Source organism: Echiichthys vipera (assembly GCF_963691815.1).
Source record: "Echiichthys vipera genome assembly, chromosome: 23".
Classification (NCBI taxonomy): Eukaryota; Metazoa; Chordata; class Actinopteri; order Perciformes; family Trachinidae; genus Echiichthys; species Echiichthys vipera.
Genome location: NC_139848.1, coordinates 10441630 through 10455980, shown reverse-complemented (window position 1 = coordinate 10455980; position 14351 = coordinate 10441630). Strand labels below are relative to the sequence as shown.

The 14351-nt window shown below is 43.8% G+C and overlaps 1 protein-coding gene across 2 annotated transcripts in view; it reads left to right on the top strand.

The window, feature by feature from the left end:
* Positions 1-999, top strand: part of zranb3 (zinc finger, RAN-binding domain containing 3) — an 87170-nt gene extending 86171 nt beyond the window's left edge. For both annotated transcript variants that reach the window (XM_083938308.1, XM_083938307.1), the window contains exon 22: positions 401-999. In XM_083938308.1, coding sequence (XP_083794434.1) covers positions 401-499 — 99 coding nt within the window. In that variant the 3' untranslated portion in view covers positions 500-999. The remainder of the gene's footprint in view (positions 1-400) is intronic.
* The last annotated feature ends 13352 nt before the right edge of the window (positions 1000-14351 follow it).

Here is a 14351-nt window from a genome sequence, read left to right as displayed (position 1 = left end):
GTTGCCTTGGGAACATTTTCCTTCTTGAGCTTCTTCAGTCAATATTTCATAATCACAGACAATCCACTCCTTAAAAACAGAACTGATTTGAGAACAGAGGTTTTCAAAAATAAAATCTCAAGCTTTTCATTGTAACCTGAAATGTGCTTTGCTCTCACGCCAGAATGCATTTTTGTCAGAGTGGGTGTCAGTTTGGAAGGAAACGCTTCATATGTCGACGTGCGTAAACTGATGTGGAGAGCTGCTCTTTCAGATAAGGGGATCCTCTCGCTGTTTATGCCACCACTCAGACACTTTAATCTAGAGATGCTCGATATATTGATCTCGCTTTTCTCTTCCGCGTCGACTGCAGATTTAACCTCTTACATCATGTTCCATTTTTTTTTTTCTTCCTCCACAGAGGACGGCTCAGCAAGCCAAAGAACGGAGCCAGATGAAGAAGAGCGCCGCAGCCTCCAAGGTTGCGTCAGACATCAGCAGGTTCTTCGTCAAGAAATGAAATGAAGGTTTAGTAAGGGTTGGATAGGTGTAAAATCTCTTGGATCACATTGCATCATGATTCTTTAATGACAAACACTCGCATTAAAGTATAAGAAATGCCGTTTGTTTTGACGGATTGGGGTTAAAAGAAAACAGATTTCCTTCCCACCTCACTTTCCAATAAAATCAGCTGTTGCACTCCCCTGTGGAGATTTACCTAAAAACATCGACGACTGCATCAAACGCTACCTCAGCCAACTCCCATCATGTCCCCGAACCGTCACAAGTGAGCTAGTTGTGATTTATGACGGCCCCCTTTTGCTCGAGGCTGAAATGGAGCAGGTTGTTTAGAGAGACGCTGCTATTTTTAGATTTTGCAAACTTGGTGAAAAGTAGCAGGTGAGCGATGAATTGGGGGCGTTGTGATTAAAACCGCACGGCAAAGAACACTACCAAGTGTCCCCATGGACTCCCTCAACAGGTGGCGCCTTGTTATTCTTACTTTTTGGGAGATAGATGAACGCTCACTAGTGAAATAAAAGCCGATTTTCATCTTGTTTCATGGTGCCTTCTTTTTCCTCTGCGGCTCTAACCACGGGTCGGACTGTAAATACACCAAGACGTTGGTTGTTCTGACAAGCTAGCAAATCGTTTCATCGCCTCAAGTCAGGAACATTATTGTCCATGTCCACGCATCTTCCTCCTCTTCAGCTGTGCTTGATGATCTGAGCCGAGCTAAAGTCAGTCAGGAGGGCTATGTTTAGAGAGACGGAGAGCAGAGTTACTATGGAAACAAGGCTTCAGGTTCAGCAATGTCGGGAATATTGAATCTCTTCTTGTGAGAGTTATACAATGAGCCAGACAGACATGAGAAACTCCAATCAATACCAGCAGGCTCCTGTGAAAATGAGGCCGTCAAATTCCTCCGCAGCATATTTTGACTCCCCCCTCTCGGTGCTGAGGCTTTGCAGTCGACGTCTGCGATGTCGTCATGTCACGATTTGTCTGTCTGTCAGCCGTGTCAAACTCCAAACTCAGCAAATTCCGCCGTCACCGGAAAGTTTTACATTTTTTCTGGCAGCCTCAACTTCTCTTAGCCTATGAGAGCGCTCGGTTGAAGCCACAGCTTCAAACTTTCTCGGAGCCCATGTGGGTGTGTGCGTGGGCGTGTGTGTATTTCCCCTACGGCTGCTCCAGGTCTCCACTTAATAAGACCGTTGTTCCTCTCCTGTCCAAACCGACAAGCTTTGTGAGTAATGAACATCTCCCAGGCAGCCTTCCAACAACAGCAGGTTTCAGTGTCAGTCCCTGTCAGCAGCCAATGACTCTGATCTGCTGTTTTATTACACCCAAAAAGTGTATGTGCATATGTGTGTGTGTGTGTGTGTGTGTGTACGGGAGAGAAAAAGTGAGCCAGGAGGGAAAGTAGTGCAAAAATGTAGCCGAGTGTTTTTCTGTGCGTTACACAAATAAAGCGTGTGTTTGTTGGGGGAGAAGTGCATATTGGAAGAGCGAGGAAGTGGTGTGTGTGTGTGCGTGTGTACGTGTCTGTGTGTCTGTGTGTCTGTGTGTGTGTGTGTCAGTCAGATGGAGCCATAATGAGGCAGCGCCCAGATGAAGACATCTCATGTTCTTCCCAGAGGGTCTGCTGGGTAAAGAGCAGTGCTGCTGCCGCGTGACACTGTTTGCGTTGGACAACCTATCAACCCAGAGGAAAAACATTACCTCCGCTGGTGATGACAGTAATAAAGACGGACTCAAACACCGACCGACGGCCGCCGAGGTTTGGGTGTTTGCTCTCCATCTAACACACACACACACACGCACACCCTCTTTCTTTAGAGCAAAAGCTCACTTTTTCCATCAAGTGCAATCAACGTCTTTTACCCCCGTGCTACTGCTGCAAAGACGTTTCAACAGGTTACATAGCAACACAGCGTACTCCGAACGTCACATGGCCAAAATTAGCTGAGAAAATATCTAGCGGAAACAACTACATATAGTTAGTAAATCACAGTGCAGTGACAATAGGGAAAGAAAATGAAAATGGCTTCATTGGAAGAAAATCCAAGCAAATGGAAGTGCAGGGCAAAACCCCACAGCAGTGACCCTGTCATATCAAATCTGGTGATATTCCTTATTGTCAACGAATCCCATGAATAGACCAAAACCAACAATGAATTGATTCAACTAACTAGACTAAGTCTTTTGTGTGTATCTGCAAAATTAACCAATTCAAAACACAGCTGGGACTTAAGCCTCTGAAACGTATTGCGTTCTCGACCGAAACACAACATGCGGTCGAATGTGCGATGACGAGAGATTGGATCAGAGGAAGGTCAGCTCGCTACAAATCTCCCATTTGTTTCTCTCAATTGTCACTTTTGCTTTTGAAAATGTCTGAATTGTTCAAATCACAAAATTGTGAAAAAGTAAAAAAGAGTTGAATAACATTTGTGGACTTTCCAAGGACGACGGTGTTCATCTGGTAACCTCCTTCAGTACACGTAGACAAGCTAGCAAGGCTACCGCATACAAGGCTGTAGAGGGCTCATAGAGAGAAATCAATCAAATAGAACTCTTGTGTAAGCACAGTTTTTGTCAACTAAGATCCAACGCACCTCTGACCCATGATCTCACTCTGCTAGCTACACCGCCTCACCAGAGCACCAAATGTTATTAATCCGCATCTTAAAATAATCCCAAACGAATACAACATTCGGCTAAAAAGCTACAGTGCTAAATGAAATAATATATTTGGGACCGGTTAGGGCAGCCAGAGAGTACAGAGAAAACACAAACATATAAAAAGAAGAAAGGAGGAATACATCTCCGATCACGCTAACAGTTGGAACGGTGCTTCTCAATGTGGGTCAGAGGACCTCCAGGGGCCTTTTACAGGGCTCCAGGGGGTCTACAGCAAATTGAGAAATAGATTAATATCGCTGTAACTCAATTCCATAGAAACTTCTCTAATTACAGACATTACATTAGGTGTAATAATGATTATTGTAATTGCAGGTTTCATTAACCCCCCCCCACTCCAAAAAAAGTGTGACAAAATGTGTCTTTTTAGGGGTCTGTGACATGAAAATGTTTGAAAAGTTGTTCCAATCAGGCAAAAACTTGACACTAAACCAAACAAATCATTCATAATTCAATCATGATTTGCATTCAGACAGCAAGGCGTTATATTTGGCGCCATTCCACTGGTTATTCCATTTCAGTCTCGCCTGCGCCCATAATCTACTTTGGCCTTTTCAGCTGAAGGAAGCGCTTCCACAAACCCAATCTTGTGTGACAGGTGTGATGGAGAAGGGCCAATAAAAGCCTGCACAGTGCGCCGCGTGCAGCCGCCGGCTCTCCAATCCGTGGCTGGATCCTGCTGTGGTTTGATTCCTGGCTGCCATATTCTCCGCTGTGATCCCTCTGTGTCTGTGACCCTCCCTGCCCTTCAGCAAGGAAAAGGAAATAGACACGAGGGAGGTCGAAACCCCGCTGCTCTCCTTCGGGGGTGAAAAACAGCAACGGCACGGTCTCTTGTCTTGCCAAAGCACCTCTGATATTCTGTCATTTGGTGGAATGTGAACTGCAGAACCTCATTATAGAGAAGGAATGGACCTCCGGTCAGACCTCTACAGTGTTGCGTTACAACATCGAGAGAGCTTGTGTTCTAAAAAAGGCTGCACCCGTATCGTCTAATTGAACTCCGGAGTTGGCGTTTAGGAAGCAATTCTTGGCTTTAAAGAGCCACAGCCGATGAGAGGCTTTTGTCTTTTATTGTCATATTATCTCTTGGGATGGTGATGAGATGATTAATCATTTCCTGCTGCAGAAACTGCATCGCAGAAGGCTGGCACCGCTCGGCAGAGCGCGACGCCCTGGGTGGAGGAAAACGGTATTATGGCCCAGGTAATTGGTGGAGGACCATCACTCATAAGCGATCTAATTAATCTCATTAAAACACCCTCTCTGGCTGCACAGAGATGTTTCCAAAATGGGCTTATCCATCCTTATGAGTGTCGTGCACGCAAATGATATTCGGAGAGAAAGTGCAGCCGAAGCGAGCGACGGAAAATCAAAGCATCACTCCCGTGTAAACAGCGGCTGGCTATTTCCTAATGTCATTCAGCGTAGTAGGGGACGAGCAGCGGTGAGAGGATGCTTTCTCATTGCTCAGCTGGAGGTGGCTTTTGTCAAGTCCAAATTCTATTTATTCAAGATGGCTCCCTGGTTGTCTCCCGAGATGCATGGCATGCTGCGGATTAAGACCAAAAACGCAATCAATTCACCCAGCAGGAGATCAGGGGAAATAACAGATAAGGTTCTTAGCATAATTCATACAGTCCCCCAATCTGGCGAGGATTAATGTATGTCTTCGCCGTATCTCGTCCTCGTTTGTATGTTGGAGCTCGTGTGGGGCGAAATTGGCGCGTCATGCGGTTACGTTACAATCAGGCTTTGTTTGGAAAAGGCCCCTGTGAGGACTGGATCTGACCACATCGTTTTACAACGCGTCTGTAATGCAATTTAGGACTGATGTGATCTCATTAATATTTAAGAATCATTTAGGCTTCTGGTTTACAGCAGGCTGTGTCAGCATACTCGTCTGTGTATAAACAAAGAAACGTTAACTGGGCTAAACATGCGGTTCATGCAATGTCCCATACGGTCACATAAGAGTCCTAGAGGCACTTTACATCAGAGGAAGAAAGCCCCAGTAGGCTCCAGTATTACCACTTTCCCCTTTCATGTACGCTGTGTTCAGATGATTGAGGTTAAAAATGGAAAGCTGAACAAAACGCCCTCCGACAAGTTCCCTTTTCATGAGCCTTAAAAGACATCTTTTCATCTCCCATTTTATGTTGCGGCTATTGATCCGCCATCTTTCATAGATTGCTTCCAGACATCTATTCAGCCGCTCTGTCGCCGCTCAGCGTGCCTTTATTTCATAGGTCTTAATGGCAAGGCCTGGGCTTTTGTGCTTAGATTAAAAACCGGGTCGCAATCGTTTTGGATCGCCAATAAATTCACGGGAAGAAGCCTTTGTTTACCTTTTTTGTGAAAAGTGAACCGACCGCTTGCAAAGTTTGCGTGCTGATGTAAAACTGGGCAAATTTGGGGGCGAAAATAGGACTTCTCTTGCCTCATCCTGTGAAATTAGGATTTTTTATTTCTCTTCTTCTTCTTTCGGCACATGAGCTAGGAAAAAGGTCATGTCAGTCTTGTGGCAAGAGTGACAGGTCTGGGGCATCATTACTGAGACTTGGAAGGTCTGTGTAAGCACCTTTGGTCACCTCAGGAGAATAGATCCCCACTGCGCTGCCGCCGGCCTAATGAGCACAGACAGCCCCGCGTCTAATGAGAAGAGGGCGATCGCGACTGTCTCCCATCAGCCCTCTGCGCTGACGGTACATCATCCCATAATGCCTTGAACACGCGGCGCAAGTGACCGAGCAGCGGCGGATATTTTGTAGGACTCTGCCAATATGTCCTCACCGCAGGTCATGAAGCTGAAACGATGCGGCTAGCATCCTTTAGGTGGACTTCATATTTAACCACACAGTGGATACGATTATGTGACAGTATATGACAGCAAATAACTTCTTCATTCACAGCCTGTTCTCTCGGTGCTCCCCTCGTTTCCAGCTGGCCACGCATATTTGGATTTCATCTACCAAAGCACTCGAGCATTCGGTGAATTCCTGCTATGTGGAACCCAAAATCTACTGATAACTTGCTTTTCTTCTGTGTTCAATTCTCAGCTTCTTTACATTTCACACTCAAATAATGCTATACGCATGCCAAAAGGGAACCTCGGCACTATTCTTTGCGGCTGAAACAGCTCACCTTCTGCATGTCACAAAACCATCTGGCTTCTACAAAGGAGCCACAGGTTTGCAGCTTTCATAGCATGTTCCACTGGAGCAAAGTTAGCTCTTGTATCCACATTGAAATGCTATGTTTCCGACTCGTATGAACGTACTTCAGTGGATATCAGTGGACAGATTGGCTTTGGACACAGCAACAATTGATTCGCCTTTGGTGGTGATCCAGATCTGGGATTTCTGCCACTAGATGATTATCACCTTGTAGCCATTATTATAAAACCAGCACACACACACATGCGCACACACACAAACTAAATACAGACTTGATTCCAAAAGTTTGGGATAAGTTTGCAGAGGCCAAGTTTAACTTGAGTCTGAAGTGTTGGGAGGGATTTCTTTGGGTGTAAGTTAGAGAGCTGTTCAGCGTTGGCGGAGGTTCTCAAATGCTTCACGCCGCACTTAGCCCAATCATACTAGGAACGAAGGAGACATATTATCTTTGTAGCAAACATAATTATTCACATTCTGCAAAGTTCTGCTGGCATTTAAATTCAGACAAAGCTGATTAAAAGCTGTGATGTAAGTTATTGTGGGGCCTCGTATCATCGACAGAGCTTATTAACACGCCGAAGTGTAATGGCTGTGACCACAAAGAATGTGCCTCCCTCCTTTTTTCATTTTATGAATGTATCATGGTAAATAACACTCAGTCTTCAAATTAGTTTGGAAATGATTTCACTGCATGTTGCTACAAGTGAATACGAACGTGCAGCCAGGTGAAATCTTTCATTAACCTTTCATCGTGCATGTAAGTCTGACTCCGTGGAAAACCAGTTACACCTGAGTCACAAACGTCCGTTGCAATGTATCGAGAAGTGCTCTCACAATTGGCTCTCTGAGTGGCTCGAGTTGGGCCACTCAACTGAGGACATCTTCACACCCACACTACTTTTCTGTCTTTTTCTGTATATTTAGCCATGCCAGTTTCTCAATTGCTGCGCGAGTGGGCTGGTGCAAAAGGGGGAGGGGAGGGAGTTGGCTATAGCAACATTCACCATCAGCCCACACAGAATTATGCTATGTGATGATATGAATCTTGTTTAATTATGTGATAGCGGGCAGCTTTGCCAGGGGCGATGAAAGGAGCGAGGTGTTCAGATATACCTGGAGAAGCGACTTGGACGGGCAGAACACGCGGCACAGGAATCAGCACTCCTGAGAGTGTAAAAACAGAGTCAACGCTGTGCCAGGGTTTATATAATTCAACTTTTTTTTTCTTTTTTTTGAGGTAGATTCGAACACACGATGTCCTAGATTCATATCAGGTGTGTTAGTGCACGGGCAGCACTGCTGGAGGCAAATAACTTACAGAAAATCCGCAGTCTGAAAACAGCCGGATGGTGGATGTTGTGATACACTTTGTCATCTGACAAAGCAGAGTCACACCTCGTGATTTACATCCAGTGAAAATGCCATTGTGTTCAAATCTTCCCACATGCCCTAGATAAGTATATGCAGTCCGGATTTGGCTACAGCCCTGTGCATGTCCCTCTGTTTACTCATAACTTCTACGTTAAGTCACCTGTAGGTTTTCTGAAGAGCCAAAATGACGGTCCGTGTGGGTGGCTCCGCTCGCCGTCATCCTGCCAGCACCTGACTTTGCCTGCACTGTTCACAGAATAATATATACTGTGATTGAGTAATGATACTTATACACTTATATACTTATTAATATATCGGAATATAAATAGAATATCAGGGATGTGCAGACCGCAAGACGAAAATGGAAGAAACACTGTCGGGGCAAAATATGTGCTGGTAAAACCGCTCGTTTATCCATTTAGTTGCCGCCAAATATGTAATACACTTAAAATCTGTCAAATTAACAACAAGTCATAAACAAATTATTACTTCATGCTTTAAGTTTTCATGCAAAAGACTTTTAAACATTTAAAATGGCTTTTGTGGGGGTGAGCCAAGAAGCAGAATAGGGGCAGGTCTACCCGCAAGGTATCCTGGGTAAACACGTCCAGCAAGTCAGTTTAGTCGCTCCCAAAAAGATGATTAAGCGTATTTCCCAAATGTTGAACCACGGATTATTTGTCACAACCACGATCGTCCCCTATCCATAACCATACCGTAGTTTCTGTGCGTTAGCGTAGAGCGAGGTTTTGCAGACTCGTCTAATTCCTTAGTCCCACGCACATTTAGCACCTCTTTGTTTCGGTCCTCTTTTTTTGTGTGAAAGAGAGATTCATTTGTATCATTTTCTTTTTAATTAGTCTCGTTCGTGAGAGCTGCACATTCTCCTCCGAAGAACAACAGCCTATTATTTAAACCATGAATCCATTCACTGCAGTACATTTCTCTCTAATAGATTAGTTAAGCTGGGTGTCTGTGGGGGGCTTTGCTTGCTTTAACTAACCCGAGGCAGATAAAGAATAATGATGATACAACTACCAGTAAATAAAACTATCAAACACACTCAGAGAAATATGGCAAATGAATAAAGATGTAGCATCGATATACCCAGATTTATATCATTTTTACCATAAACAGACAAATGTGTTTCATAAGCTACTCATAGTGTCAGATGCACTGAAGTGTGTGCTGGGATGGGTGATTGATTCTTTGTCGTAATTATGAACATGAACACACGCTGGAGGAATTACCCAGCAGCAGGTTCATCTTTGGGATATTTCTCACACACACACACACACACACACACACACTCTGCTGTTGAACACTTGTCGATGGAAGATTACAGATGTTTCAGCGGCAAAACAATCCTTTGTTATCCTCATAATGTCAGTGCTGTAATGCTTGACACCGCATTAAGGTGAACATACTGTGGAAAATGTTCAATATGGACACAAATACAAACCCTTTCAGTGTTATGACTGCTTTTTATACCTGCTGTGCTTGTCTGGCACATATAAACATAGGTCGTTTTCAGTGCATTTAGCTATTGTGTAAGATAGTGCAGTAGTTATAGAAGCAAGATGCCATTATTACTTCTCAACACTAAAACCAGAGTCACTATTTTCATCTGTGCTGCTTCACCTTAAGATATCAATAAACCCTCGGCAGCACCCCCGCTGCTTCACCCTGCCGCTACGAACACAGAAAACCACATTTCTATGCTGTCGACCCAAATCCAGCTTTGGAAAGCCTCGACTCCTACCTTTCCAATTCAGCTTCCTATATAACCAACTCATCCTCCTCCTCATACTCCCACTCAGCTGCATAATCCATATCGTTTTGTTTGGCTGCTACGCTGATGACACCCCGCTGTATCTCCCACTGAAACCTGATGATCCAAATAGCCGCTTCAGTCGTGTTAAGTACAGGACGTCTTGAACTCCTCACCGCTTGATGTTAGTGAGCTATTTTAACTGGCAGCTCCACCAACTCCTAAAGGAAATATCAGGCTCTGGATTTGCTAAATGCTCCAGTACGTTCACCAGCCAGCTAGTTTGCTAATCCCTCTGTCTACCAGGTAGCGTACTTTGGTATTAGAGCATTTTTGCTGAAGCCCGCTTCCTGTTTCTGCTATAAATGACGTTGATGAGGGTTAGATGAGGGGATCAATACTACTTTTGTTTCTGTACGCTAATTATGACGTTAGATCCAGTAGGTGGTTTGTTAGCTTAGCTTAGCATAAAGACTGCAAACGGGGAGAAACGACTAGCAAGTTAATTTGTGAGCTTAAGAAATGCTGGTACACAGATTTTTAAAGATTTTAGACGGAGCCAGGGCCAGAGACTTACTGTTTCCCCCTACTTCCAGTCATTATTCTAAGCTAAGCAAACCCCACCCTGGCTCTGCGTCATACTTGGCGTACAGACACAAGGGTGGTATCAATCTTGTCAGCTAACTCTAGGCAAGAAAGCAAGTAAATGTATTTCACAAAACATCAAACTATTCTTTTATGTGGCATCTGGCTAGAGAACGGTTTACTGTATAGTTTTCGTTTTTATCAGTTAAACACATTTGGGTCATATTAGACAAAAAAAAAATGACTCAACTTTTAATACTCATTTCTTACATGATGATGATTATTCCTTTAAATGATTTCAGTTGTTGAGGCACTGACGACAAAAGCCAAAGCAGGGTATAAACCATTAGGAGGAGAATAAGTATTAGGGTAGGTATTTTCTTGGTGTTGTGATTGCAGGGTCATTATGCTCTCTCTAATGAACCAAACCAGCAGAGAGCCTCCATCTCGGCTCTAGCCGTTATCGTCGCCCTTCAGAGAATAGAAAAAGGAAAACACTTCAGCAGCAGGCTAATTAAAACCAGAGAGGTCTGGATGAGGAGGCCAAACAACCCACACAGGTGGCAGGCACGTCACTGTGTGTGTGTGTGTGTGTGTGTGTGTGTGTGTGTGTGTGTGTGTGTGTGTGCGTGTGTGCGCGTGTGCGCGTGTGTGTGTGTGTGTGTTTAGGTGTGTGTGAGGTACTGTAGCACATCATGTTTATGTATGTCTATGTGAGTGTAGATGTGTGTGAGGCAGCAATTCATGTTTTTTTTTTGTTATTCGTGTGTGTCAGTGTTGTACATCTGGAAGTGTGTGTGAGGCAGCAAAGCCCAGTGTTAAAGTGTGTGTGTATTTGAGGCAGCAGTTCCTGTTTGTGTCAGAGGTGTATGATTGTTAGAGGTGCTTTCCATTCATTTTAATGGCTTCAGCCGCCGCTGCTGTCGCTTCATTCTGCTGCCTGCACCGCTGACAGGAAGGACCTAGCTTTCATCTGACAGGACCCTGCTCAAATAGGCCATTGGTGCACCATAATTAGTTCAAATGTCGAAGCCGGTGAATTATTGATGATTGGGGACGAGTAGGGAGGAAGACATTTCACATCAACTGTGTGGGTTTTTTTTTTTTTTAGCTGTCTCTTTTTAAAGGACAGCTGGTGCTCTGCAGTTCCCACCACAAACATGAATCTCTGGTGTTTGGGCCGCAAGAGGATGCATTTGCATCGGGCGGAGAAATAAACTGGGGTACTAAAGGGAATAATTACAGAGGAAAACTGAAATAATGTCTTGTTTTTCCACTGAAAACGGTTGTCTAAAGAAAGCGCTACAGCTGTTCTTTTTTTTTTTTTTTCCACCGTGTGAAAAAGAGTCACCTCAGCACTGGTTGGAAACAAAAAGTGAACCACACCATGAAGACGGAGGCTAATTTATGCTCCTGCCAATCATTGGATATAATTGCGCTACCATGGCATAATGGCAGCCCAGGCCCAGTCATTTCCCCCCTCTGGCTCTATCACAGGTACTTAGAGGGGTTTCCATCAGCTCCTGATTTTTCAAGAGAGACCTCTCAGACAGGAATGACAATGGACTTTCAATGGCTTGTAATTATGCCACTTTCCTGCACAATTTCCTGGGCATCATTTGCATTAAGACTCATATGGCCATAAGTGTTATGCTGCTCTGCAAATGCCTTTTGATCAACTCCACCGCCGAAATTACCAAGTGCCTAACTTTTCCTGGGTTGTCTCTGAGCCTCCTCAGTCCGACAGTTATCTGAATCTGTTAATTAGATGGATCAGGTCCAAAGTTTGTGGCGGCACGAGCCGACACGTGTGATTATCGTGAGTGAGGATCACAAAGTGTGCTGAGAGGCACCTTGGATTTATGGCATGAGAAGCGGGCGTCCTTTTTTCCAAGGTTATTCAACACTGCGTCTTGTTTGCTTTACTAAAAGAGAAAAAAAAATGCTCTAAATGCAGAGAGAAAGATGCCGGATGTTTGTGTTGCTGCTGATCTGCCCTGCTGGCGTTAAAAGGCCAAAGGTAATACTGCCATCTAGTGGACGTGAGAGCAGCTGGGGATCAGATCATGGTATAGAGACGGATCCATTGCACATGAGAAATTCTGTGACAAATGACTGATATTATTCTCAAAGCGTCACATAAATCATCTTTTTGCATCCTGGATAACATCAAAACAAAGCAAGAGTTCAGTCTTTCAAAGTGTAACTCAATCATCCATTTACTTTTAATGTGCTGCCTTCACTGCTGAAATAATCACCATGATGATAATAATAGTATTTGTGTCTGGGGCCTTTGCATACACATGGCTATATGTTCCTGTCTTTTGAGTTGTAATTAGAGCCTGGGCGGTGTTTTCCTTTCAGATGGCTCTTAATTCTGGGATTTGTTGCTCACAAAAGCCTCTCTCATATCTCTTCCTCTCTGCGGATTTTTTTTTCTTCCGAGCAGTAGGCGTCTCTTATTCAACTCGAGAGGTGGCTGAAAATAAATCATCACCCTCCCACCAGTATGCGAGAATGTCCAGATGGTTGAATTTGCACTGACATCCTCCCGCTGAATTTCCCCATTGTCTTCCGCCGCTAAAATTAGAAGGTAATACTTGGTGAAAACGCTGTGTCTGCTCTGAGGGTGCTAGTTAATTATCAGGAACTGGATTTATGTTCCTCCCACGCTTCCAACCATCAACGCTGTATTGTGCGAGAGTGTAAAGTCCAAAGATGAACCTCGAAAACCCTCTTGGGGTTTGTTGGAGGGACCATGTGGCAGGTTTCACCGACGCTCTTTACAAGAACTAAAGCACAGAAAAAAATGGCCTCAAGTCAATTTAGCTACTAAAAGACAATGATTTCCTAGTTTCTACAATTACCAAGACACAAAAGCAAAAGCCCAAACTCATTTAAATATTCTGCTCATGCAGTTGCTCAACTTGTATTTCCAGTCATGCCTCATTACTCCCATTAACATTACTAATTCAGCAGCACAGCAACACAACTACTAATCACTTCAGCAGTCTATTAGAGCTCCAAAATGGCTGTTTTCAACATAGCTGGTCATTTAATGGAATCAGCATTGTTCAGTAAGTAGCCTGTAACATAACCCATGAATCAATCTGCCGTATGTAAGCGGAGAGGCGGCAGAAAATGACCATTGTGGCTTCTGTTTTGATGAGAATTGTGTTTGGCGGGTGACTGTTTTATCTTCAAATGCAGCGAGGGCTTAAATTCAATGGGGAATAAATCCAATGTTATGAGGCTGGGATTAAACCATCTTCATGATTTGGCAGTTCTTTTCATTTCTGCATGCTATATGTGCCTTTCGGGCCAAAATTAGGGGCTTAAAGATTTTTTATTTTTGCACCAAGGACTGCATTTTTCAACTCGAGTGAAGCTTGAGTCGAGACGATCCAAAGTACTCGTAGTCAGTATTTGACAAACCATTACAAACCATGATTTTACTTGCTTTAATAGTCCGTTTAGGTGAGTTAATTGTTTCAACATTGCCTTAGAAGCTGATTAATATTCAACGTGGGCACTTGCCACCAAGAAATCAGAATTTAAGGTCCACTCACTAGCTTTTGCCGGAGCTCTCAGCCGCTCATCGTCTTGCTCGGAAGATGGATTTTGCGTAGATGTATTGGAGATATCTCTGTTTTGACTATTTTAAAGGTCCCATATTGTTTAAAAGTAAGATTTCATGTATCTGTTATTTTAAAATATGTGTATATAAAGTAGGTAGGAGGGGCTATATAAATACTGTTTAAGTCTCAAAATCATGGTGTAGGGGTAGAAAGTGCTGTTACAGTCACTCCCCGGCTGCAATGACGATGCAGAGCGCAGATGAGCAACACACTGACCAATCAGAGCAGACTTGGCTTTTTCAGGAGGGGGTCTTAAAGAGACAGGAGCTAAAACGGAGCGTTTCAGAGAGAGGGTGAATACAGGTAGATTCAGACAGACAGGGGAAAAAAATGTTTTTTAAAGATACAGACATGAAAAAATGTTCGAGTAGAAACCCAAAATATGCAAGGTGTGAACCTGAAATGAGCACGTGTCCCCTTAAATATTGTTCACCAGTATGTCACAGAGGAAGACAGCAGGCTGCGGTTGAAAGTCCGGAAAAAAATCTAATAAGTGGACCTTGAGTTAAACTCTTGTCTTTCGATAAGACGGTCATCTTAAAATTAGTTGGCAACAAATTCACCGGTTCCAGCTTCTTAAATTTTCTGGTTTTAGTCTCGTCAACTGAAAATATTTGGGTTTTT